The sequence below is a fragment of the Schistocerca cancellata genome, chromosome 8 (genome assembly GCF_023864275.1).
Source record: "Schistocerca cancellata isolate TAMUIC-IGC-003103 chromosome 8, iqSchCanc2.1, whole genome shotgun sequence".
In the NCBI taxonomy this organism is placed as follows: Eukaryota; Metazoa; Arthropoda; class Insecta; order Orthoptera; family Acrididae; genus Schistocerca; species Schistocerca cancellata.
In genome coordinates, this window is record NC_064633.1 from 548,752,848 (window position 1) to 548,780,555 (window position 27,708).

General features: G+C 40.6%; 1 protein-coding gene across 2 annotated transcripts in view; it reads right to left on the reverse strand.

Annotated features, from left to right (window-relative positions):
- Window positions 1-6,917: 6,917 nt before the first annotated feature.
- LOC126095248 (SET and MYND domain-containing protein 4-like) overlaps window positions 6,918-27,708 on the reverse strand; it is a 169,318-nt gene continuing 148,527 nt past the window's right edge. For both annotated transcript variants that reach the window (XM_049910001.1, XM_049910002.1), the window contains exons 9-11: window positions 25,802-26,009; window positions 12,903-13,118; window positions 6,918-7,560 (exon numbers count right to left, since the gene is read on the reverse strand). In XM_049910001.1, coding sequence (XP_049765958.1) covers window positions 7,311-7,560; window positions 12,903-13,118; window positions 25,802-26,009 — 674 coding nt within the window. In that variant the 3' untranslated portion in view covers window positions 6,918-7,310. The remainder of the gene's footprint in view (window positions 7,561-12,902; window positions 13,119-25,801; window positions 26,010-27,708) is intronic.

Sequence of the window (27,708 nt, forward strand, 5' to 3'; positions counted from 1 at the left end):
TAATGACTGACATAGCACTGTCACGGAGCACTTATGCTGGACTTGTAACTTTTGAGGTAAGCGCTGCAACTACCTGCCCGCGCCAATCAACCATCTGATACACGCCAGTCCTGCACACACATAATCGTGGCGCAGTAGACACAGTTCCACTTTCACACACTCATCTTTAAAATAAAGCGTGTTCGAGATGGAAGAAATATGAGTGTCTCTAGAATTTACCCCGAAATTCTCGAGGCACTACACTCCCTTCCAAGCTTCACAGAAGTCTGCTGTGAAACTTGCAAGACTAGCATTTCTGGAAGAAAGGATATTGTGGAGATGTGGCATAGACACAGCCTGGGAGATATTCCCGGAATAAAATTTTCACTCTGCAGTGAAGTGTATGTTGATACGAAACCGTGTGCTGGCTCGAGACTCAAACTCAAGACCTTTGCTGTTCATGGGCAAGTGCTCTACCAACTGAGCTACCCAAGCACAACTCGCAACCCTTGATAAATGCATTACAGAAAAAAACACACATACAGTACACTGAATGGCAGTGCCATCACACTGCATGCTTGTTACAGAGATGTTTTTCTCATGCTACTCAAACTGTATCAAAGAAGCACATACAGAGAAGAGAAGAATACACTAGAAACCCTTGGTTTTCAAGTACTCTGGGGATGGTGCTGAATTTGAATGATGGTCACCACATTAAGTAAACATAATTGCAACAATTACCACTCACACACAGGCATTTAAACTCTCGTTCTTCCGGTGCTCTGTATGCGAATAGAAAGTAAAGAAGCCCCAGTAATTGCTACAAAGGGAATTACCCTGTGCTATGCTTTTCACAATGGCTTACAAAGTATGGGTATAGATGTAGTAGAATGCAATAATTAACAAGTTCCATCATACAGTAAAACCTTCAGAAATGTGGAATGAGTTGAGGAATACAGTAATAAAAAGAATCAGTTGTTTGAAAGTAATTCTTATTTTGTTGCCTTCCTTCCAAGCTGCCTTCTCTGTATGGTCTTGACTATATCATGAGCTTCCAAATTCTGCAGTTTGACATAATTATGTCACAACTGACAAACAAAACATTTTGTTGACCTACTTGGTTCCATCTCTTCCAATGCTGTATTCATTAAATTTTTAATTTAGGATTACCAACTTCATTTTGACCTGTAGGATAAGGGGTGCCTAACTGCTATTTATCGAACTTTTCCAGATTCCGTACAGAGGTGTTGCGAAGAGCAGTGGACTCTAGCTCTGCCCATCACCTCGACTGCCTGAGAAGAGGAGCTGTACCTACACATGCAACACTGAGCACCCGTAGAAATGTATGTGCCATACAGAAATAACTCATACTAAATACTCCATGAAAGTGTCTTTTGACATGTATTTTTTCAACAGTGATACATATTGCTAAGAGATCCAACTCTCAAAAGCAGCATTCAGTGCTGTTCTTCTTAATTTTCCTCACATTGCTCTGTATTCTGACTAACCGATGATGACTTATAGCTGACTTTTGAAATGTCTCCAGAATTATATAATCTCACAATCTGGAACAAAAAGCTGGCTTCACATCACTACATTCACTACCTGCTATAATGGCTGCAAAACTACCACATATAGTACTGTTATTGTTAGCTCTGTAATTTTGGCAGTGGCCACACATGAATCACTAGTGGCCTCCAGCTTTCTGACTAAAAATTCACCATTAAGGAGACTGACAACCAGGAAAAATCTGACAAATAGTAAGACAATTTTTGCATCATTGATTTGACCCTTATTACTATCTTATTGCACTCAGAGATGCTATAGATTTGACCACTGTACTAGTTGCTTGCCATATCATAAAATGCCTACTGATTTCAGTAGGATCAGGATAACAGTATCAGGATAACAGTTTAAAACATGGGATTGCCCTGTCACAAAACAAGAGTTTGCACTGAAACAACAAAGTTTGTTGTCACTATAATCATTGCTTCCTTTGACCAACACCTTTTACATTCATTAAATAGCTCTACAAACTAATGCCAGGAGCTCGCTGAAAAGTACCGCACAGCATGAGTGAAATATTTTGCAGTAGTCATTTCCACTTCAGCCAGTCATAAAACAAATATTAGTGTAATTTCCCACTACTTCTACATACTACAACCTAAACTGCTTCAGGCCCTCAAGACCATAACTGCAACTTTTGAGAAAAAACTATTGTCATCATTCTCAGCTCACTGCAGGACAACCAGTTCAACTGTGGAAACCTATTCAGCTCCTTCTCTCTGCTTTTACAGGTGAAAACGTACACAGGGAAACCTACAGGAAACCCACAGCATTAAAAGTAGCTGCTGCATACTTGGTTATGCTATGTAGCTGCAATTTATATGCAACTACTTGTTTGTGTTGTGTGTACACTACTAGACAGGATGAGGGAGGGATGATAAACATCCATATGAACTTTTATTGAAATGTTGGTGCTTTAGAATATCTGTTGTGAAATGAATTCATTGTTGGATATTAAATGCCCCTGAATAAAATAGGTATTTCTTTTATTATCTTGTGCAAATGAAATGTTCAAATCTTCAACTGTGGAAAACCAGTGCAGTTATCTTCAAACAAAATTTAAAAAAAAGCAGTTGCTTAGACAGTTATCACAGTTGTTGAGTTGTAAGGATTGCAAAGAAGTATTTACAATTTATAATATCTCATTTATAATACTGCAAGTGAGAGATGTTTGTAAATACAACATACATACTTGTAATTAAGTTCTATCAGAATGTCAATAATTTAAGAGCAAAGATAACAATTCACCGAATAATGGAGGCATTGAATCATTGGCAGACACACAAACAAAACTGTTTACATATCTGTTGGCAACTCGTCATCTCCACTATTTGGTGAGCTATATCTTTAGTACTGTATTATTTAACTGTATGTGATACAGTGAATCAGTAATATTTCTGAGCTCACTATGTTGATATGTCCTTGTATTTGAATCACTGAATGTAAATTGAAACAATATTATGAAAAGGGTAGTTACTACTCATATAGCGGAGATGCTGAGTCGCTGATAGACACAGCAAAAAGACTGTCAGAAAGTGAGCATTCGGCCGACAAGGCCTTTGGCAAGAACAGTCAACATATACAAACATGCTCTCATGCAAACTCAACTCACACACACATGACCACAGCCTCTGACTGCTGAGGCCAGAATGTGAGTAGCAACACATGATGGGAGAGGCAGCTAAGTGGAGGGGGTAAGGAGGAGGCTGGGGAAGGAAAAGGAGGAGTAGCAAGGTAGGGGTGGAGGACAGTAATATGCTGCTTGTGGGAGCATACAGGGACGTGATGGAGAGAGGTTAGTGAAGCAAGGTGCAGTTGGGTAGTTAGATGGGGGTGGGGGCTGTAGCAGAAAAGGAGCAAAGTAAAAAGACTGTGGGTGCACTGGTGGAATAGGGGGCTGTGTAGTGCTGGAATTGGAAGAGGAAAGGCTCTAGATGGGTAAGCAATGACTAATGAAGGTTGAGGCCAGGAGGGTTATGGAAATAGGATATAATGCAGGAAGAGTTCTCACCGGCGCAGTTCAGAAAAGCTGGTGTTGGTGGGAAGGATCCAGATGGCACAGGCTGTGAAGCAGTCATTGAAATGAAGAACCCTGTGTTGGGTGGCGTACTCAGCAACTGGGTGATCCAGCTGTTTCTTGGCCACAGTTTGTCGGTGGCCATTCATGTGGACTCACAGCTTGTTGGTTGTTACGCCCACACAGAATGAAGCACTGTGGTTGCAGCTTAGCTCACAGAACACAACATTGCCTTTTTGGGATAGGTGATGCTTATGACCAGACTGGAGTAAGTGGTGGTGAGAGTATGTAAGGGACAGATCTTGCATCTAGCTCTATTATAGGGGTATGAGTCAAGAGCCAGGGATTGGGTGCAGGGTTTGTGCAGGAATGGATGAGGACATTGTGTAGGTACAGTGGGTGATGTAGTATGTGGGAAGGATAGTGGATAGGACATTCCTCATTTCATGACACGATGAGAGGTAGTTGAAACCCTGACAGAGAACGTGATTCAGTTGCTCCAGTCCTGGATGGTACAGAGTCCTCTGTGGCTAGATGGTGAGACTTTGGGAGATAGTGGTTGACTGGAGAGATAAGGCACAGGAGATCTGTTTTTGTTCAATGTTGGGAGGGTAAATACAATCTGTGAAGATCTCAGTGAGACCCTCGGTATATTTTGAGAGGGACCGTTCTCACTACAGATGCGATGGCCATGGGTAGCTAGGCTGTATGGAAGGAAGTTCTTGGTATGGAATGGGTGGCAGCTGTTAAAGTGGAGGTATTGCTGGTGGTTGGTAGTTTTGATATGAGCAGAGGTAATGATGTAGCCATCTATGAGGTGGAAGTCAACATTGAGGAAGATGGCTAGTTGCTTTGAGTAGGACCAGGTGAAGCAAATTGGGGAGAAGGTATTGATGTTCTGGAGGAATGTGTGTAGGGTGCCATCACCCTCAATCCAGATCACAAAGATGTCATCAGTGGATCTGACCCAGATGAGGGGTTTGGGATTTTGGGCGTTTAGGAAGGATTCCTCTAGATCACCCATGAACAGATTGGCACAGGATAGTATTATTCAGGTGCCCATAGCTGTACCCCTGATTCGTTTGTAGGTGACGCTTTCAAAGGAGAAGTAATTTTGGGTGAGTTCCTGTTCCTGCTCCTCTACATGGTGATCTGCTTGTCACTATTTATGCCACCTCCCTTTACACTAACATCCCTAATGCCTATGACGTACTGCTACTGAAACTACCTTTCTCAATGTCCAACGGACATACACAATGTCCTCGTACATTCCTACACAAACTCTGCCCCCAACCCCTGGCTCATGACTCATGCTTCTGTAATAGAACTAGATGCAAGATCTGTCCCATACATCCTTGCACCAACCTCCTTCCTAGTTAACATGACCAACATACTCTCATGCACAGTTACTTTTTCTTTGAAGACTTTACCTACAAACAAATCTGGGGTATGGCTACAGACACCCGCATGACACCATCCTATGCCAACCCATTCATGGGCTATGTAGAGAATCCTTCCTAAATGCCCAGAATCCCAAACCTCTTATCTGGTTCAGATTCATTAATAACATCTTCGTGATCTGGATAAAGGGTGAGGACACCCTATCCACATTTCTCCAAAACCTTGACACCTCCCCATTTTTTTCACCCAGTCCTACTTAACCCAATAAGACACCTTCCTTAATGTTGATCTCCACCTCAAAGATGCCTAGTCTGTACCTCAGCCCGTATCAAATCTACCGACCACCAACAAAACCTGCACTTTGATATCTACCATCCATTCCATACCAAGAAATCCCTTCCATACAGCCTAGCTACCTGTGGCTGTCACATCTGTAGTGATGAGGGGTCCCTCTGAAAATATACTTAGAGTCTCACTGAGACCTACACAGACTTTAATTGCCTTCCCAACATTGTTCAAAAACAGATCTCCCATGCCTTATCTCTCCAGTCACCCACCACCTCCCACAGTTCTGCTATAGAGGAGCATTCCTCTTGTGAATCAGCACCACACAGGACTGGAGCAAGTGAATCACATTCTCTGCCAGGCTTTTGACTACCCTTCCCACCCCTCCCACAGTGGTATTCTGCTACCCACTGAACCTACTCACCATTCTCTTCCATCCCTGCACAAACCCTGCTCCCAACCCTTGCCTCATGGCCCATATCCCTGAATAGACCTAGAAGCAAGACCTGTCCGATACATCCTCCCACCACCACCTTCAACAGTCCAGTAACAAGCATCACTATCCCATCAAAGGCAGGGCTACCTGTGAAACCAGTCACGTGATGTACAAGTTAAGCCGCAACCACTGTTCTGTGTTCTACATGGGCATGACAACCAAAGAGCTGTCTGTTTGCATGGGTGGTTCTTGTGTCCAAGAAACAGCTGGATCACCCCATTGCTGAGCATGCTGCTGAACATAATGTTCTTCATTTCAGTGACTGCTTTACAGCCTGTGCCATCTGGATCCTTCTCACCAACACAAGCGTGCCTGAATTGCACAGGTGAGAACTTTCCAGGCAATATATCCTATGTTCCTGTAACCCTCCTGGTCTCAAACTTCGTTAGTTACTGTCCTTGCCCATCAAGCCCCTTCCCTGTTCCCATTTCAGCAGTAAACCACCCTCTGTTGCACCAATGCACCCTCAATCTTTTTACTTGTCTCTTTTTCTGTCTCCCCCCCCCCCCCCCACCCTCATCTAACCACCCGACAGTACCTAGCTAGCCTACCCTCTCTCCACCTCATCCCTGTGCTCTCCCATAAGCAGCACTTTACATCCCCCACCCTCTACCTTGCTATCCCTCCCCTTGCCCATCCCAGCCTCCTCCTTACACCCAACACCTGGTTGCCTCTCCGATCATGCACTGCTGCTCGCAGTCTAGTGTCAGCAGCCAGAGACAGTGGCCATGTGTGTGTGTGTGTGAGCTGTGTTTGCATGTGAATGTGTGTGTGTGTGTGTGTGTGTGTGTGTGTGTGTGTGTGTGTGTGCGTGTTCGTGTGTGTGTGTGTGTGTGTGTGCGTGTTCGTGTGTGTGTGTGTGTGTGTGTGTGTGTGTGTGGGAGTGGGAGTGGGAGTGGGAGCGCCACGCGTGTGCATTGTGTATGTTTGACGAAGGCCTTGTTGACCAAAAGCTCTCTTTCTGACAGTCTTTTTGTTGTGTCTGTCAGTGACGCAGCATCTCTACTGTATGGTGAGTAGCAACTTTTCTTTTCATAATATTGTTACATTTCATCCTAGATTGTTGGACGTAAATGTGTGATTTTTAGTTAGTTTGTTGAATTAAACTGCAACACTTAACAGCATTATCCATAATTCCTAATGTGATGCTTTGATTGCCTTCATGCTATAATATACTTTGTGAACTTCATGTTTATTCTCCAAAATTACGTTCACAGCTTCCAGATCTTGACCAGCTATATATTTTAAGTAAGTAAGGTATATATAAAAATGGTGGACATAAAAGTTTTAACTTCCAGTAATATCTGTGACACCAGTTGCAATGAGCTACCACAGCTGGTGTGTATAATCTTTATTTTCTGAAGATCTCTACCTTCAAACCATAATATTTTTCTCCCTCATATCTTCTCTCTTTTTATGATCAGGGACACCTACTTGTCTATATTTTATTTGTATTTATGTACTAGTTACATTTTCAGTTTTTCTTTCATTGTAATGTTTGGCAGTTCTTTAAAGACATTTATTTTTTAGCAATCAGATATGTATCAGTTTTTGAGGAGAATGTGGCTACTGTTTCAGCACAAAAACATTGCCCTTATCAGCCAAACACAGACGCAGTGCGTCCACTGCCAGCTGTGTCTCTCTGTGTGGAGGCCGCACACCTAGTTCATCAGTTGAGTTCACAAACTCTGCCAACAGCTGGGTGGCACGTGACACATCCCCTTCCTCCATTAGATTCAGTGCAGGATCAAATAGGTCACATATCAATGTGCCAAGTTGATTGTTGAGGTCATCTCTCTTCCTTCCAGTACCTTTCCTGCCAAGATAAACAAATAGAGATATGTTTAATGCAAAATTTATGGTATAATTTTATAAATACTGGAATAAATGTGAAAGCTACATATAAGGATAATTACTCTGCAGATTCACTATATTATGCCAGATTCAGGATAAAATTGTGCTTACTTGTTACTGATCTTCAATATAAGTGCATGCAGATGTCAGCATTTACTTGAAATTGTAATTTCTATTTTAGTCATTTGGTTTTGCTTATTAATCTTTTGAAGGTAAGTACTATAATTAGCTGATTGCTAAGGTCTAGGGTAACATCTTTGACTACCTTGTGAGTCATATGATTGCTCCCAGCCACTGCTTAAAGTTTTAATAATAACAGCCAAAGGCTTCCAGTATAAGGAGTCAGCCTTGTCCTGCCAGCAGCCTTATCAAAGAGGGGGAGAAGGGGGACAGACATTCAGGGCATTTTCTTGCCCTTGGAGAGCAAACTGCCTCTAAAAAGCAGAAGACTTGGGATTTATCAATGGCATGAGGATACAGGAGGCAATGAAAACCACTGCTTTAAGAACACACAATGTGTATCCATGGGACATGTGGCCTATAATTAAGAAATGATCTCTCAATTGGCAAAAAAAAAACTCCACATTAATTCCTCCATTTGGGTTTGGCTAAGGGAAGGTCACCATGAGAAAAATATTGAATAACCAAAAGAAGGTTCCTTTGAATTGTAGCATGGAATGTCAGAAGTCTGAATGTGGTAGGGAAGCTAAAAAATTTCGATATGGAAACGTAAAGACTCAAAAGGATATACTGTGTACCAATGAAATTAAATGGGAAGAAGATAAGGATCTCTGGTCACATGAATGTAGGGCAATATCAGCAGCAGCAGAAAATTGGATCAGAGGAGTGGAAGATAAGGACTTGTGGTCAGATGAATACAGAGTAATATCAGCAGCAGCACAAAAGTGGATAACAGGGGTAGAATTCATCAAGGTAAGCCATAGAGTGATTTATTATGAATAGTTCAGTCACAAGATTATTCTCATTAGAATCAACAACAGACACGTGGCAACAACAGTGCTCTGAATATAGCATACCGGCATCAAGATCAGAAAGTAAAGAGAGAGAGAGAAAGCATATGAAGATATTAAACTTGTTTTCCGTAAGTAAAGGGAGATGAAAATCTAATAATCATGGGTTATTGAAACACTGTAATAGAGGGAGTATGGGCTTGGTCTGATGACGTGATGTAAAACCAAATGGGAGTCAATATGGAAGACATAGGGGATCCAGTTTTTAGAGCTTTGAAACACTTACAATTAAGGAGGTAGAAGGCATAGATAACATTCTTTTGAATTTGATTTGTTGAACATATAGGTCTGGAGACATACCGTCAGACTTTCAGAAAAAATATAATCCACACAATTCTGAAGATAACAAGAGTAGATAAGAATGAAAATTATCACACAGTTGGCTTAACAGCACATGCATCCAAGTTGTTAACAAACTAATATACAGAAGAATGGAAAAGAAAATTGAGGATCTGTTGGATGACAGTCAGTTTGGCTTTAGGAAAGATAAAGGCATTAGAGAAGCACTTCTTACCTTGTGTTTGATAATGCAAGAAAAACTTAAGAAAAATGAGGACACGTTCATAGGATTTGTCTACCTGGAAAAAGTGTTCAGTTATGTAAAATGGTGGAAGAGATTCGAAATTCTAAGGAAAATCGGAGTAAACTATAGGGAAACATGGGTAATACACATATGTGCAAGAACTAAGAGGGAAAAACAAGAATGGAAGATCAAGAACAAAGTGATTTGGTTCAAAAGGATCTAGGACAGGGATGTAGTTTTTTGCCCCTACTCTTTAATCTATTACATCGAAGAAGCAGCAATAGAAATAAAAGAAAGGTTCAGGAGTGTGATTATAATTCAGGGTGGAAACAAATCAATGATAAGATACACTGATGACATTGCTGTCCTCACTGAATGTGAGGGTGATATGTGGAACTTGTTAAGTGGAATGAGCACTCACTGTGGATTGAGAAGAAAAAAAAAGTAATGTGCAGTAACAGAAATAAGATCAGTAATAAACTTAAGACCAAAACAGACAAAGTGAAGAAATTCTACTACCTTGAGAACAAAATATACATCACAGATAAAGCTAGGAGGAGATTAAAGTACACTTTCACAAGCAAAGAGGGTATTCTTGGCTGAAAAAAGTCTGTTAGTATCAGACATTGTTGTCAATTTGAGGAACAAAGTTCTGAGAATGTAGTTTGGGACACAGCATTATATGGAAGTGAATACGAGTCTGTGGAAAAACTGGAAAAGAGCAGAATCAAAGCCTTTGAGGTGTGGTGCTATAGAAGGAAATGACCTGAGAAATTAATAAAGTCAGAAGTTCTGCACAGAATCATGGAGGAGAGGAACACTTGAAACATTGACAAGAATAAGAGACAAGATAATAGGACATGTGTGAAGACGTGAAGGAATAACCTCCATGGCATCTGAGGGAGCTGTAGGACATAAAACTGTAGAGGAAGACAGATTTTGGAATATATACAGGGTGCTTCACAAAGATATGCAAATATTTTAATGTGTTATTCTACAAGTAAAACTAAAGGAGTTACGGCTAATAAAATATGTTGCCTGAAATTTAGCAACTTTGCTAATATGAAGCCATCATAAAACTGTACGATGCTAAAGTAAAGCACCATTTCTATTTCTTTTGTTGTTATTGGTCTGGTGAATCTAATAAAACATGTCCCAGACATGTATCTGCAGTAGTTTTCCAGAACACCCAGAGAAGTAAAAATTACTATACAAGTAAATTTGTTTACTTTCCATTAAGAATGTAAAAACATTTATGTCATTGTTGGCAGCTGTAAGTGAGTTGTTTCAGTCATTTCCCAACCTTGAAACAAGTTAGTTTTCTGTATTGTTCAATGAAAGAACATAAGAATAACAGTGTATTTAAGTTCAAATGGCTCTGAGCACTATGGGACTTAATATCTGAGGTCATCAGTCAGTGTATTTAAGTGAAAACACATCGTAACTAACACTGGACTCGCATTCGGGAGGACGACGGTTCAATCCCGTGTCCACCCATCCTGATTTAGGTTTTCCGTGATTTCCCTAAATCACTCCAGGCAAATGCCGGGATGGTTCTTCTGAAAGGGCACGGCCGACTTCCTTCCCCATCCTTCCCTAATCCGATGAGACTGATGACCACGCCGTCTGGTCTCCTTCCCCAAAACAAACAACCAACCAACATAGTAACTGTTGTAGTTTGTAGATTATTTATGAAATAGGGATGCCTTTCAAATTTATGACAGAGGAATGCACAAATATGGTGTTTATTTATGACAAATATGATGGTAATGCTACGGCTGCAGTTAACAAATATCGTGTACATTATCAAACTCGGAGCATTCCGAATGCATGAACCGTTAGTGGAATGTTACGGGAGACAGGTTCTCTACCTAGAGTTCATAATCAGTGTGAGCATTCGATATGAGGATATTATGGATGCTGTTCAACATAGCCCGGGTTCCAGTACACGATGTAACTCTTAACGATTAGGCATTTCACAATCTAAGGTATGGCATACACTGAAGTACAATCCTGCCCTTCACTTTGAGTTGTGCAACTGGGTTAAATACTAATCAAAAGTTACACAAATACATGTTATTTATTGATGAGGCACTCGAAACGATGCAAACAGTTTACATAACGAGCATGTATGGACAGAAGCAAACAGACATACAACAGTGCAATGCAATTTCTAGCAGAAATTTATTATAATGATGGTGTGGTTTAATCAACACACACACTATGTCTAACTGATCCTTCAAGAAGTAGTGCCCTGCTTGCTCGAAAATGTTCCACTTGCTATGCAATTGCAAATGTATTTTCAATTATGATGGCGCACCTCCACATTTCACCAATGCCATTACTACACATTTAAATGAATGTTTTCCCCAGAAATGGATTGGTCGTGATGCTACAAGTCTGTGGCCACCCATATCACCCGATTTAACGCCAGTGTATTTTTGTGTATGGGGGTGGATGAAACACATAGTTTATGAGGACAGAATCAATACACATGAGGCATTACTTGCTTACATTATGAATGCAATAGACAAAATTAAGAACAACCCTGTGAAATTGAAACTAGCAACAAAATCTGTTCATATGCGTGCAGCTAAAGTATTGAACTCTGTGGAGACTTTTTTAAACATTTTTTGTGAATGTATTGTGAAATTGTATATACTCGATACAACTTCCTACAACTACAACACTGAACTTTGTTTTGTCCCATTTAACATGAATTCACGTGTGCTATGGTATTAATAAAAGCTGATTATCTGACACATTCAAACAACATTACCATCATTTTTCCAAAATTAAATTCTCTACAACATGTGCTGAAAACTTTGTGCAATTGTCTGGCATTTAAAAAACAAATTGAGCCAAGTAGTTAATAAATTTAAAAAATTATAAAATTATGTCTTTGCTTTTCTGGATGTTCAGAAAACTACTGCAGATACATGTCTGGGACATGTTTTATTAGATCAATTACAACAAAATAAATGGAAATTGTGCTTTACTTTAACCTTGTACAGTTCTGCGATGGCTTCATATTAGTGAAGTTGCTAAATTTCAGGCAAAATGTTTTACTAGTCGTAACTCCATAACTAAATATTTGTGAACCTATGTTTATATGACCTTTTTTTCTTTAGTCTTACTTGTAGAATAACATATTAAAGTACTTGCATATCTTCGTGAATCACCCTGTATAAAAAACAACTGCGAACATAGATTTCAGGTGCGACTCCGAAGTGAAGTAGTTGGCACATGAGAAGAACTGATATAGGCCATATTGAATAAGTCGGAAGAGTGATTAAAAAATTAATAGAATTAGTAGGTACTAGTGAAATGAAAGAAGGGAAATGAGGTGAAGATGCAAAGAAGCATCACTTACACAGTCTCAGTCTTCCGAGACATTAGGTACCTGCTATCCACTTCACATCTGCTATCCACTTCACATCTCTTGCTTTTACACTATTGCTTTTAGACTCTATTGTAAATGAGTATCTTATTCCATACACGGAAAATACTTTAAAAATTTCTCTACTGATTACAGACCATTCATATTATTGTCCAGCATTTTATATGCTACAATATATTCCAGAAATAAGTGAGTACTTCCTTTCAAAGAAAATTTAGTCTGTGTACTGCATTTTTGGAACTGTGTCTTACTAAGAACGTAATTTTTTGTAATACTAATAACAATTTGCAATCCAGGAATCCATTTAATCATGTTAAATATAGACACCAATGACACAAGTTGCACTTTACCTGAATACTGGTTTGCTATTAGTCAGTTTCTCCAAGTCAGGCCAGTTCTCAGAGCATGATTTGCAGTGACAACGAAACCAGTACCGACATTGCAGCTGCCTCTGTCTGTATTCAAGTGAATGTTTTGTATATACTGGACCATAGTTCTCAGGTACTTCTTCCCCTGATTTGAGGGGCCGAAGTGCATGCAGTATTAATGCAGAGCCCACAAAGTGTCTGAAAAAATTAAAAAGACCTTTATCTATGATTGTCATAGTAATTTTCATATTGTTTCCATCTAAATGTTTGAATAGTGAAGAGTGAATAGTGTTTTATTCGTCTCATAACATACAATTTCTAATCATATGATTAGTGTACAGGAGTCACGTCAAAAAAATGGATAACACAACTTAGACCTAATTGGTACAAAGAATTTTAACATTAATATAAACTTTTATTTTTCTTTCCTCCCTTTCGTGAAGGACAGCTACATTTACACACAAGACTATATGTAAATTTATCCTGCTCAAATGTTCTGTTCATCCTTCATGAACTCCTCAACAGTGTAGTAGCAGCGTTTGACAAGTATATCATATAGCTTTGTTTTCAGTGTCTCTAAGTTCGTACTCAGAACAAGCTTTCCTTTTAGCTTGTTATGAATTTTCATTACCCTGTACTGAGGAGTATAGTGTCAGTTGTGTCATCTGCAAATAAAATCGATGGAGCATTTATATTGTTCGGTAAATCATTGACATAGAACAAAAACAAAATAGGTCCTAGAATCAAGCCTTGAGGGACACCTTGGGCTACTGTTTTCCATTTTGAATAGTAATTTGCTGCATTTGATGAGACAATCACTCTTTGTTTCCTATTTGATAAGCATGAAGTAAGCCAATTTAGAACATTACCCTTGATCCCATACTTGTCAAGCTTATAGATGAGCAGTGCATGATTTACAGAGCCAAAGGCTTTTGTGAGATCACAAAAGGTTCCTGCAACTTTATTATGGTGTTCTAATTATGTGCTGATCTTGTCGATCAACTTGTTAATTGCATCAATAGTACTTTTGCCACATTGGAAACCAAATTGGTTTTCCGTAATAATATCATATTTCTCCATAAAATTTCGAATCTGCATAGCAGCAGCATTTTCAAAGATTTTTGATAGGACTGGAAGGAGGGAGATGGGACAGTAATTCCCCATATCCTCTCTTGACCCTTTTTTGAGCAACGGTTTTACTTCTGCATACTTCAGCACCTCTGGGAAGCTTCCTTGTTCAAAGGAATCGTTTATTATTTTAGATAGTGAGTATCCTATTATTTTACACACAAATTTAAGGACTTTTGCTGGTATTCCATCCCAACCTGCAGAATTTTTGTTTTTTAGTTTTAATATAATTTTGTCTACATCTATTGTTGAAACTGTTTTGAATTTTGTGAGGATTCAGAACTATGATTTAGTCCAAAGGGACATACATTGTTCTCATAATCTGCAACATTAACCTCTGGTTTCACTACATTAATGAAGAACTCACTGAAGCATTCTGAAATTTGAGCCGGATTTACAATGATCTCATCTTCAAGCTTAATTGTACTAATTCCATGTCTAGAGGCTTTGATACCTAAATCGTGATTTACAACAGACCACACTGCCTTTGATTTATTCTCAAGTTTTAAGATTAATTTATTATTTGTCATTTGCTTTCCTGCTTTGACAACTTCCTTAAATGTACTTTTATATCGTTTAACATAGTCAATAAATTCATTTTTTTTTATTATGTCTTAGTTCCTTATGTAGCTGCCTTTTCTTAGCACTGGAGATTTTTATACCTCTAGTGATCCATTTTAATTTTGTCATTTTATTAAAATAAGTTTTTTGTGGAAACATTTCATTGAAAACACTTAGAAAATCCCTTAGAAATGCTTCAAAATTTACTGTGCATGAAATATTTTTATCAAAGTGCCATTCTGTCTCCTTCAGGTTATCATGGAATAGAGTCAAAGTTTCTTGGTTGAAGATCCTTTTTACCTAAGCTTTTTCACATGGGACTTCTCTACCTGCTGTGGGTAGCTCAATGAATAACGCTGAATGATCAGAAATTCCTAGATCTAGACAAAATTTATATCCATCTTCAAATACGTAATTCGTTAAAATATTGTCAATGCATGTAGCTGACTGAGCATTTTCTCTTGTAGATTCAGAAAAATTTAATTTGAAGCCAAATTTTTTTATTAAGTTTGTAAATTTTGATACCTCACATGTTTCATTCAACACATTGATGTTGAAATCAGCATCAACTACAATTTTTTTCCTCTTTTCTTTACTGAGATATTCTAACAGACTCTGAAAACTGAGTTGTGATGTTCCATTAACTATACTGTCATGTTACGTTAAAGTAAGGCTTCATCAATAATGTTTCAAATCTTTTAGCCTTTGTTTATGTGTGGCACACTGGTGCAGTGACAGTGAGACACCTTAGTTGGCAACATATATTTTTACAGACAAGAAGTGTGGATACAAATTGTATGAAGAGAAGACACATAATGTTTGAGAGAATATCAGTTGTAGCAAATGTTGTAGAAACCAAAATAATTCGATACAACAGTTTTTAAGGAATTGCTGAAGTCTAGTATGTGGCTGGCAGAAGAAATTTTCCATTGGATATCGAATCTCCACAAACAAATATCTCACCTACCCCCCCCCCCCCTCCTTCCTCCCCCCCACCCCCCCCCCCACCCCCCCCCAATTTTTGTATTTGTCTATCCTCAGTACAGTTGGGTCATTTACATCGTGGGACCTGAGTGACTGGCCTTTCCTATTTAACTTTCCCCAGCCCTCATTCATTTCCTTTGAAGCTTGAGATAAATTCAGATTTTTAAAAATTTGTTTTCAGCTACTCACTAAATTATTTTGTCAGTCATTCACTGGTCTGGCATGATTTATCTGTTTCTTCTTAGCTTATACTGGCATTTTACAGTCATTCAACTTGTTATTTTGTGTAGAATCTTCCTCTCATTCTATTCCAAATATCTTAGCGCAGCTTTTTCACCATTCAGAGCAGGCACACGGGGGGAGGGGTTTATTAGTTATTGGGAGCTCCAACGTTAGGCGGGTGATGGAGCCCCTTAGGGAAATAGCGGGAAGGTCGGGGAAGAAGGCCAGTGTTCACTCTGTCTGCTTGCCGGGGGGTCTCATCCGAGATGTGGAGGAGGCCCTACCGGCGGCGATAGAGAGCACTGAGTGCACCCGACTGCAAATTGTTGCTCATGTCGGCACCAATGACTCATGCCGTCTGGGTTCAGAGGTCATCCTCAGTTCGTACGGGCGGTTGGCGGAATTGGTGAAGGCGGAAAGCCTCGCTCGCAGGTTGGAATCAGAGCTAACTATTTGTAGTATCGTTCCCAGAACCGATCGCGGTCCTCTGGTTTGGAGCCGAGTGGAAGGCTTAAACCAGAGGCTCAGACGATTCTGCGGAGATCTGGGGTGCAAATTTCTCGACCTCCGCTATCGGGTGGAGAAATGTAGGGTCCCCCTGAATAGGCCAGGCGTGCACTACACGCCAGAAGCGGCTACAAGGGTAGCGGAGTACGTGTGGAGTGCACATGGGGGTTTTTTAGGTTAGAGAATCCCCTCCTTAGGCCCGACAAGACGCCTCCTGAGACGCGGCAAGGTAGGAGTAGGCAAAATGCAACAGGGAATAACAATATTAATGTGCTAATAGTAAACTGCAGGAGCGTCTATAGAAAGGTCCCAGAACTGCTCTCATTAATAAACGACCACAACGCCCATATAGTACTAGGGACAGAAAGTTGGCTGAAACCAGACGTAAACAGTAATGAAATCCTAAACTCAGATTGGAATGTATACCGCAGAGACAGGCTGAACAGTGAAGGAGGAGGCGTGTTTATAGCGATAAGAAGTGCAATAGTATCGAAGGAAAGTGACGGAGATCCGAAATGTGAAATGATTTGGGTGAAGGTCGCGGTTAAAGCAGGCTCAGACATGGTAAGTGGATGTCTCTATAGGCCCCCTGGCTCAGCAGCTGTTTTGGCTGAGCACCTGAAGGATAATTTGGAAAATATTTCGAGTAGATTTTTCCACCATGTTATAGTTCTGGGTGGAGATTTTAATTTGCCGGATATAGACTGGGAGACTCAGACGTTCATAATGGGTGGCAGGGACAAAGAATCCAGTGAAATTTTTTTAAGTGCTTTATCTGAAAACTACCTTGAGCAGTTAAACAGAGAACCGACTCGTGGCGATAACATATTAGACCTTCTGGTGACAAACAGACCCGAACTATTTGAAAAAGTTAACGCAGAACAGGGAATCAGTGATCATAAAGCGGTTATGGCATCGATGATTTCAGCCGTAAATAGGAATATTAAAAAGGGTAGGAAGATTTTTCTGTTTAGAAAAAGTGACAAAAAGCAGATTTCAGAGTACCTGTTGGCTCAACACAAAAGTTTTGTCTCAAGTACAGATAGTGTTGAGGATCAGTGGACAAAGTTCAAAACCGTCATACATTATGCGTTAGATGAGTATGTGCCAAGCAAGATCGTAAGAGATGGAAAAGAGCCACCGTGGTACAACAACCGAGTTAGAAAACTGCTGCGGAAGCAAAGGGAACTTCACAGCAAACATAAACATAGCCAAAGCCTTGCAGACAAACAAAAATTACGCGAAGCGAAATGTAGTGTGAGGAGGGCTATGCGAAAGGCATTCAATGAATTCGAAAGTAAAGTTCTATGTACTGACTTGGCAGAAAATCCTAAGAAGTTTTGGTCTTATGTCAAAGCGGTAGGTGGAGCAAAACAAAATGTCCAGACACTCTGTGACCAAAATGGTACTGAAACAGAGGATGACAGACTAAAGGCCGAAATACTAAATGTCTTTTTCCAAAGTTGTTTCACAGAGGAAGATTGCACTGTAGTTCCTTCTCTAGATTGTCGCACAAATGACAAAATGGTAGATATCGAAATAGACGACAGAGGGATAGAGAAACAATTAAAATCGTTCAAAAGAGGAAAGGCCTCTGGACCTGATGGGATACCAGTTCAATTTTACACAGAGTACGCGAAGGAACTTGCCCCCCTTCTTGCAGCGGTGTACCGTAGGTCTCTAGAAGAGAGTAGCGTTCCAAAGGATTGCAAAAGGGCACAGGTCATCCCCGTTTTCAAGAAGGGACATCGAACAGATCTACATCTACATTTATACTCCGCAAGCCACCCAACGGTGTGTGGCGGAGGGCACTTTACGTGCCACTGTCATTATCTCCCTTTCCTGTTCCAGTCGCGTATGGTTCGCGGGAAGAACGACTGTCTGAAAGCCTTTGTGCGCGCTCTAATCTCTCTAATTTTACATTCGTGATCTCCTCGGGAGGTATAAGTAGGGGGAAGCAATATATTCGATACCTCATCCAGAAACGCACCCTCTCGAAACCTGGCGAGCAAGCTACACCGCGATGCAGAGCGCCTCTCTTGCAGAGTCTGCCACTTGAGATTGTTAAACATCTCCGTAACGCTATCACGGTTACCAAATAACCCTGTGACGAAACGCGCCGCTCTTCTTTGGATCTTCTCTATCTCCTCCGTCAACCCGATCTGGTACGGATCCCACACTGATGAGCAATACTCAAGTATAGGTCGAACGAGTGTTTTGTAAGCCACCTCCCTTGTTGATGGACTACATTTTCTAAGGACTCTCCCAATGAATCTCAACCTGGTACCCGCCTTACCAACAATTAATTTTATATGATCATTCCACTTCAAATCGTTCCGCACGCATACTCCCAGATATTTTACAGAAGTAACTGCTACCAGTGTTTGTTCCGCTATCATATAATCATACAATAAAGGATCCTTCTTTCTATGTATTCGCAATACATTACATTTGTCTATGTTAAGGGTCAGTTGCCACTCCCTGCACCAAGTGCCTATCCGCTGCAGATCTTCCTGCATTTCGCTACAATTTTCTAATGCTGCAACTTCTCTGTATACTACAGCATCATCCGCGAAAAGCCGCATGGAACTTCCGACACTATCTACTAGGTCATTTATATCAGAACTATAGACCTATATCTCTAACGTCGATCAGTTGTAGAATTTTGGAACACGTATTGTGTTCGAGTATAATGACTTTTCTGGAGAAGAGAAATCTACTCTGTAGGAATCAGCATGGGTTTCGAAAAAGACGGTCATGTGAAACCCAGCTCGCGCTATTCGTCCACGAGACTCAGAGGGCCATATACACGGGTTCACAGGTAGATGCCGTGTTTCTTGACTTCCGCAAGGCGTTCGATACAGTTCCCCACAGTCGTTTAATGAACAAAGTAAGAGCATATGGACTATCAGACCAGTTGTGTGATTGGATTGAAGAGTTCCTAGATAACAGGACGCAGCATGTTATTCTCAATGGAGAGAAATCTTCCGAAGTAAGAGTGATTTCAGGTGTGCCACAGGGGAGTGTCATAGGACCGTTGCTATTCACAATATACATGAATGACCTGGTGGATGACATCGGAAGTTCACTGAGGCTTTTTGCAGATGATGCTGTGGTGTATCGAGAGGTTGTAACAATGGAAAATTGTACTGAAATGCAGGAGGATCTGCAGCGAATTGACGCATGGTGCAGGGAATGGCAATTGAATCTCAATGTAGACAAGTGTAATGTGCTGCGAATACACAGAAAAATAGATCCTTTATCATTTAGCTACAAAATAGCAGGTCAGCAACTGGAAGCAGTTAATACCATAAATTATCTGGGAGTACGCATTAGGAGTGATTTAAAATGGAATGATCATATAATGTTGATTGTCGGTAAAGCAGATGCCAGACTGAGATTCATTGGAAGAATCCTAAGGAAATGCAATCCGAAAACAAAGGAAGTAGGTTACAGTACGCTTGTTCGCCCACTGCTTGAATACTGCTCAGCAGTGTGGGATCCGTACCAGATAGGGTTGATACAAGACATAGAGAAGATCCAACGGAGAGCAGCGCGCTTCGTTACAGGATCATTTAGTAATCGCGAAAGCGTTACGGAGATGATAGATAAACTCCAGTGGAAGACTCTGCAGGAGAGACGCTCAGTAGCTCGGTACGAGCTTTTGTCAAAGTTTCGAGAACATACCTTCACCGAAGAGTCAAGCAGTATATTGCTCCCTCCTACGTATATCTCGCGAAGAGACCATGAGTATAAAATCAGAGAGATTAGAGCCCACACAGAGGTATACCGACAATCCTTCTTTCCACGAACAATACGAGACTGGAATAGAAGGGAGAACCGATAGAGGTACTGAAGGTACCCTCCGCCACACATCGTGAGGTGGCTTGCGGAGTATGGATGTAGATGTAGAGCGTTTTATTTGTCTCTACTATTTATTTTATCAGTTTTGTCCCAGTTGTATTTCTGTCCCTATCTTTCCTTTAGTTGTGCTTGAGTTATCACTGGCATTTTTTGCTCCTTCTATGTTGTCTGGTTTTATAATCTGTCTCTTGTTGACATTCCATTTTTTTTACTTCATTTTGTTCTGTCCTACTGTTTGTCTGTTGTCCTTTAGCTCTGAACCAGTTTTCTGTATGACCCTTGTAAAACTGTAGTTAAAGAGAAAAGTGCTCAGTGAAAAAGAAGTCATAGAGATATACAGGCACACTTACAAGTTCTTTTCAAACACAATTCATGAAACTTAGTACCTAAAGCCATAAAGAGAAAGAAAATATTGTAAATGTTGAAAGCTTCAAAAGTCACAAAGGAAATGTTGCTTCTTGAAAATATTTATGGAATCTGTTACATCATTCTAATATTTATGAAAAGTTAAACTTATTTAGCAGGTTGGAACTCACACCAAGGTTCCTACCTTTTGCAGGCACTGAACTACCAACTGTGCAATCCAAGCATATTTCACAGAGAAACTTATAGAGTTTGGAAGGTATGGAGAATAACTAGTGCAATGTTCATCACAGTGTATACTCCATTAAATAATAAACAAATGCCATCTAACTGTCAGATACAGTGATTATTGAATTACTTCTCAACACACTTAGCTCTGGAACTGATGTATTCTTATACAGTTGAATCATCTTTTGTATTCGTGGTTGTAAAAACTGTCATATGAGATTGAAGAAATGTATGTAAAAGCTATGTGCAACTATTTGTTAGTGTGTAAACAGTGACTGAACAGAAGTTTAATCAGGAGTAGAAAGTAATGTGGAGCAAAATTATTAGTATGGAATGGATGATCATGCTTATCCTAGCATAAATATTGCAAAAAAAATGAGTTGTACATTGAGATGTAAGTGGCTCAACATCTGTGTGAATCAATACAAAACCACTGACAGCATACCGTATTCTTAATGGCCCATAAATATTTCTTGAATAGGGATACCTTCATGAGGTATTGAGTTCCAAAATCATTAAGTGATACTTTGCATAGTGAATTGCTGCTCTTACTCTAAAAGGTGGTGATTAGTGCTATCAACACCATGGACTTCTTCAATTTACAAGAAATTTTTACATGATCATTACACATTCTGTGGTCTCACATCATCTGATCTGTGTAACAGACAGGGCTGACTGAACATCAGAGCCGAGTGGAGGGTCTGAATCAGAGGTTGAGACGGTTCTGCGACCATGTGGGCTGCAGATTCCTCGACTTGCGCCATAGGGTGGTGGGGTTTCGGGTTCCGCTGGATAGGTCAGGAGTCCACTACACGCAACAAGTGGCTACACGGGTAGCAGGGGTTGTGTGGCGTGGGCTGGGCGGTTTTTTAGGTTAGATGGCCTCGGGCAAGTGCAGAAAGGGCAACAGCCTCAACGGGTGCGGGGCAAAGTCAGGACATGCGGGGACCAAGCAGCAATCGGTATTGTAATTGTAAACTGTCGAAGCTGCGTTGGTAAAGTACCGGAACTTCAAGCGCTGATAGAAAGCACCGAAGCTGAAATCGTTATAGGTACAGAAAGCTGGCTGAAGCCAGAGATAAATTCTGCCGAAATTTTTACAAAGGCACAGACGGTGTTTAGAAAGGATAGATTGCATGCAACCGGTGGTGGAGTGTTCGTCGCTGTTAGTAGTAGTTTATCCTGTAGTGAAGTAGAAGTGGATAGTTCCTGTGAATTATTATGGGTGGAGGTTACACTCAACAACCGAGCTAGGTTAATAATTGGCTCCTTTTACCGACCCCCCGACTCAGCAGCATTAGTGGCAGAACAACTGAGAGAAAATTTGGAATACATTTCACATAAATTTTCTCAGCATGTTATGGTCTTAGGTGGAGATTTCAATTTACCAGATATAGACTGGGACACTCAGATGTTTAGGACGGGTGGTAGGGACAGAGCATCGAGTGACATTATACTGAGTGCACTATCCGAAAATTACCTCGAGCAATTAAACAGAGAACCGACTCGTGGAGATAACATCTTGGACCTACTGATAACAAACAGACCCGAACTTTTCGACTCTGTAAGTGCAGAACAGGGAATCAGTGATCATAAGGCCGTTGCAGCATCCCTGAATATGGAAGTTAATAGGAATATAAAAAAAGGGAGGAAGGTTTATCTGTTTAGCAAGAGTAATAGAAGGCAGATTTCAGACTACCTAACAGATCAAAACGAAAATTTCTGTTCCGACACTGACAATGTTGAGTGTTTATGGAAAAAGTTCAAGGCAATCGTAAAATGCGTTTTAGACAGGTACGTGCCGAGCAAAACTGTGAGGGACGGAAAAAACCCACCGTGGTACAACAACAAAGTTAGGAAACTACTGCGAAAGCAAAGAGAGCTTCACTCCAAGTTTAAACGCAGCCAAAACCTCTCAGACAAACAGAAGCTAAACTATGTCAAAGTTAACGTAAGGAGGGCTATGCGTGAAGCGTTCAGTGAATTCGAAAGTAAAATACTAGGTACCGACTTGACAGAAAATCCTAGGAAGTTCTGGTCTTACGTTAAATCAGTAAGTGGCTCGAAACATCATGTCCAGACACTCCGGGATGATGATGGCATTGAAACAGAGGATGACAAGCGTAAAACTGAAATACTAAACACCTTTTTCCAAAGCTGTTTCACAGAGGAAGACCGCACTGCAGTTCCTTCTCTAAATCCTCGCACCAACGAAAAAATGGCTGACATTGAAATAAGTGTCCAAGGAATAGAAAAGCAACTGGAATCACTCAACAGAGGAAAGTCCACTGGACCTGACGGGATACCAATTCGATTCTACACAGAGTACGCGAAAGAACTTGCCCCCCTTCTAACAGCCGTGTACCGCAAGTCTCTAGAGGAACAGAAGGTTCCAAATGATTGGAAAAGAGCACAGGTAGTCCCAGTCTTCAAGAAGGGTCGTCGAGCAGATGCGCAAAACTATAGACCTATCTCTCTGACGTCGATCTGTTGTAGAATTTTAGAACATGTCTTTTGCTCGAGTATCATGTCGTTTTTGGAAACTCAGAATCTACTATGTAGGAATCAACATGGATTCCGGAAACAGCGATCGTGTGAAACCCAACTCGCTTTATTTGTTCATGAGACCCAGAAAATATTAGATACAGGCTCCCAGGTAGATGCCATTTTCCTTGACTTCCGGAAGGCGTTCGATACAGTTCCGCACTGTCGCCTGATAAACAAAGTAAGAGCCTACGGAATATCAGACCAGCTGTGTGGCTGGATTGAAGAGTTTTTAGCAAACAGAACACAGCATGTTGTTATCAACGGAGAGACATCTACAGACGTTAAAGTAACCTCTGGCGTGCCACAGGGGAGTGTTATGGGACCATTGCTTTTCACAATATATATAAATGACCTAGTAGATAGTGTCGGAAGTTCCATGCGGCTTTTCGCGGATGATGCTGTAGTATACAGAGAAGTTGCAGCATTAGAAAATTGTAGCGAAATGCAGGAAGATCTGCAGCGGATAGGCACTTGGTGCAGGGAGTGGCAACTGACCCTTAACATAGACAAATGTAATGTATTGCGAATACATAGAAAGAAGGATCCTTTATTGTATGATTATATGATAGCGGAACAAACACTGGTAGCAGTTACTTCTGTAAAATATCTGGGAGTATGCGTGCGGAACGATTTGAAGTGGAATGATCATATAAAATTAATTGTTGGTAAGGCGGGTACCAGGTTGAGATTCATTGGGAGAGTCCTTAGAAAATGTAGTCCATCAACAAAGGAGGTGGCTTACAAAACACTCGTTCGACCTATACTTGAGTATTGCTCATCAGTGTGGGATCCGTACCAGATCGGGTTGACGGAGGAGATAGAGAAGATCCAAAGAAGAGCGGCGCGTTTCGTCACAGGGTTATTTGGTAACCGTGATAGTGTTACGGAGATGTTTAACAAACTCAAGTGGCAGACCCTGCAAGAGAGGCGCTCTGCATCGCGGTGTAGCTTGCTCGCCAGGTTTCGAGAGGGTGCGTTTCTGGATGAGGTATCGAATATATTGCTTCCCCCTACTTATACCTCCCGAGGAGATCACGAATGTAAAATTAGAGAGATTAGAGCGCGCACAGAGGCTTTCAGACAGTCGTTCTTCCCGCGAACCATACGCGACTGGAACAGGAAAGGGAGATAATGACAGTGGCACGTAAAGTGCCCTCCGCCACACACCGTTGGGTGGCTTGCGGAGTATAAATGTAGATGTAGATGTAGATGTAGGACTATGTTCTTTGTGGTCAGTGCCTTTTGTTGCAAACTAATATTGTAGTTAATGTGAGAAAGAGTCAGAGCTGGTATTTTGATCTCCTAAGCAGCTACATTATCAATGATTGGGATATCCCATTTCTTGTACTACCAAGAGAGACACACTCACTTCCTGTAATACCTATATACTACCAATTCTGAATATCTGTAGTATATTTTGCCTTTATTGTAGTAGCCAAAAAACTACACTTAATTCCATGCAATGGTGCAGTGGGAAGTACAAGGTTCTTACTCTTGGCACAGATAAAGGAAAGTGCTCCCTCACGCAATTCACATTTATGAATTGGGTTTTCTGCAATAAAAGAAGTTTTTGGAAATTGATAATAAAACTTTAGAAACTTCACAGAAGAGCCCAAATCATCTAATATGAAAACTGTAAGAAGGCACAAAATAAATCACTTAAAAGTTTATGATTCACTGACTAATATAATGTACATGCACCCCAGTCATTACTTTTTAAAAGTTTTGTTTATTTTGGTAAGAAATTGTTATATCCTAGCCAGTAATGCCAACCGAGCCCGCTGCCAAAAGGTTGGCAGCATCAAAGTCCGGACGCCGTCCGCAAGCAGCGCCAGCGATACAGGAAATCGCCGCAAGTCTGCGCGCGCCACCGCTGGCTTCTGGCTTCTTAAGGACTGGAGTCGCGAGCGCTAGGACAGTTCTGTATTCGCCGCTCAGTTGTATACTCGCCACCGATTTGTGTACTTGCTAGTCAGTTGTGTGTTCATCGCAGCAGAGTTGTTGTTTGTCGTCAGCCGACGCTGACCTAGCCGCTCCGACTCGAACTAGACAGATTTCTGTAGACACGGAGTTCACTACTGTGTTTCTGTATCTTTGTTAATAAAGATAAGTACCGACTTTTATGTAATCAGAGTGTTTGGGTTTTCATCTTTCTGTTTACTGTTCCAGCGGACCGGTCGGCCCGCTATTGAAAGTGTGGCGGTGACTTCGTAAGCCGTTTCTACAGCGAAGTGTTTGTCGCTACGAACGCCGCCACAAAAGAAATATGTACTTGAATCACTTCATCACAAACATTTGAAACAAGCTTTACATACTTCTGTCACCTAATAATGAATTCATGTATTTTTCTACTGTGTAATGATACTTAACTACTGGATGCAAAACATTACAAAATACCCTTTGAATCGTAGATCTCCCCTGATTGTCATATATTAAATATGCAGTACTTTTCCATGTTGTATGATTTGTAAAATTACCTTGCAAGAGCAGGATAGCAGTCATGATTGAAGAATGAAACAGTTGGGTAAAGCCCAACTCCAAGGTATACTGTTTTTGATCCTTTTATTATACCTTTTTGTCTCACTACAGTCTCAAATATTTCATGTGCATTAAACTGCAGCAGTTGCAGATGATGAAGTAAGAGAGCACCAATGAATATTTCATCTGCATTAACACTGTACTCATCTGAAACATAATATAATGCATATTACAAATCTCTCAAGAAATTATCTTAATTTATGATGCAGGGATTATAAGTAAAAATTATGAAATAGAGTCGTAAGAAATGCTCAGTAGCTGTCTTTTAACAGACTCTGTCCATAAAAAAACAGCTGTGAGCATTGCCTATAAAAGCATTCATATATATAAAGGCAAATCACAAAGTCTTTTCCCCTATTTTTTTAGCGAAATTATGGCTGTAAATGCAAAGTCAACATATCCATTTTCAGGGGTGGATCTTTCTTGGACTGACCCAGCCATGTCTGCTGATAGATCCATGACACAGCACTTAACACCTTCCTGGTGTACAAGCAACGAAGTATGATTTGTAGCAAAGGACAAACACCCACTGAAATTCACAGGGAAATGTGACCCACATATGGGGAAAAGTGTCTATCTTTGAGAATTGTGAAGTGGTGGCGTTGTGAGTTTGCATAAGGCCATGAAGACTTGCATGACAATGAAAATTTGAGGAGGCAGCATTCATCGCTGACTGACAACAACGTTTTCTGCATGGGTGCAATGGCGAAAGGACATTGGGGTGTGCACCACAAGGACATTTCCCAGGAGCTTGGCATTTCATACAAAAATGTTTACAACATCATTCATGGGTCCTTAGGGTACACGAAAGGTTTCAAGTTGGTGGGTGCTTAAGCAGCTGGATGACATGATGAAAGGCAAACAAATGATTGCTTCACTGAATCATCTGCAGTGGTATGCTGAGGAGGTTGACAGTTTCCTGGAACACATTGTTACTGGTAATGAAATGTGGATACTGATTTTCATACTGGAACTGAAGCAGCAGAGCATGGTGTGAAAACACCTGGGTTTCCCTGTGACAAAAAACTTCTGTTCAGTGCCATCTGTTGGGAAAGTGATGTTATAGTCTTTTAGTATCACTGTGGACCACTCCTGCTGGGTTTCATGCCTCTAGGTGCAACCACCAATGTCAACAGTTGTTGTTCCACTCTGTCATGTCAGTGGGCTGCCATCAGGAAGTAGTTCCAAACGATTCTCGGTGTGTGCAGTGTGGTTAACCCCCACAGCAATGCAAGGTCACTTGTGGCAATCAGAACCACTGACAAGCTCCAGTCATTTCACTGTGAGAGGCTGGACCACCCACCACAAAATTCGGACATTGCTCCTTTTGATTTCCACGTTTTCAGTCTATTAAAGAATTTCCTGGCAGGACAGCAATTAATGTGCAATGATGGAACCGAGACTGTAGTCTGATGATGGTTCCACAGTCAGCCAGACAAATTCTACCAAAGGGGCATCTCAAATTTAGTGCACTAATGGGTTAAATTCTGAACTGGTGTGAGCAATATGTGGAAAAATAGTGTAAGGTATGATGAATAGTACACATATTTGTAATTACCTGTATGTACCTTATTTCAGATAATGAATAATAGGGCAAAGACTTCCTGATTTACCCTCATACAATGATCAATAATTTATCATATCCATTATTAATATGTAATAGTAACAATAGAAGTTTTATTCATCCTTGGATCACTTTTACAAGTGTATTGGACATGTTGCAGTATGGTAGTGTAAGAACAAAAAACATAATTCATACATGTTTATACCAGGGCATTTACACATTTGCAGATAGTTGACAAAAATGGGGCATCTCATAGTCTTATAATAGGAACCATCTCAGCAT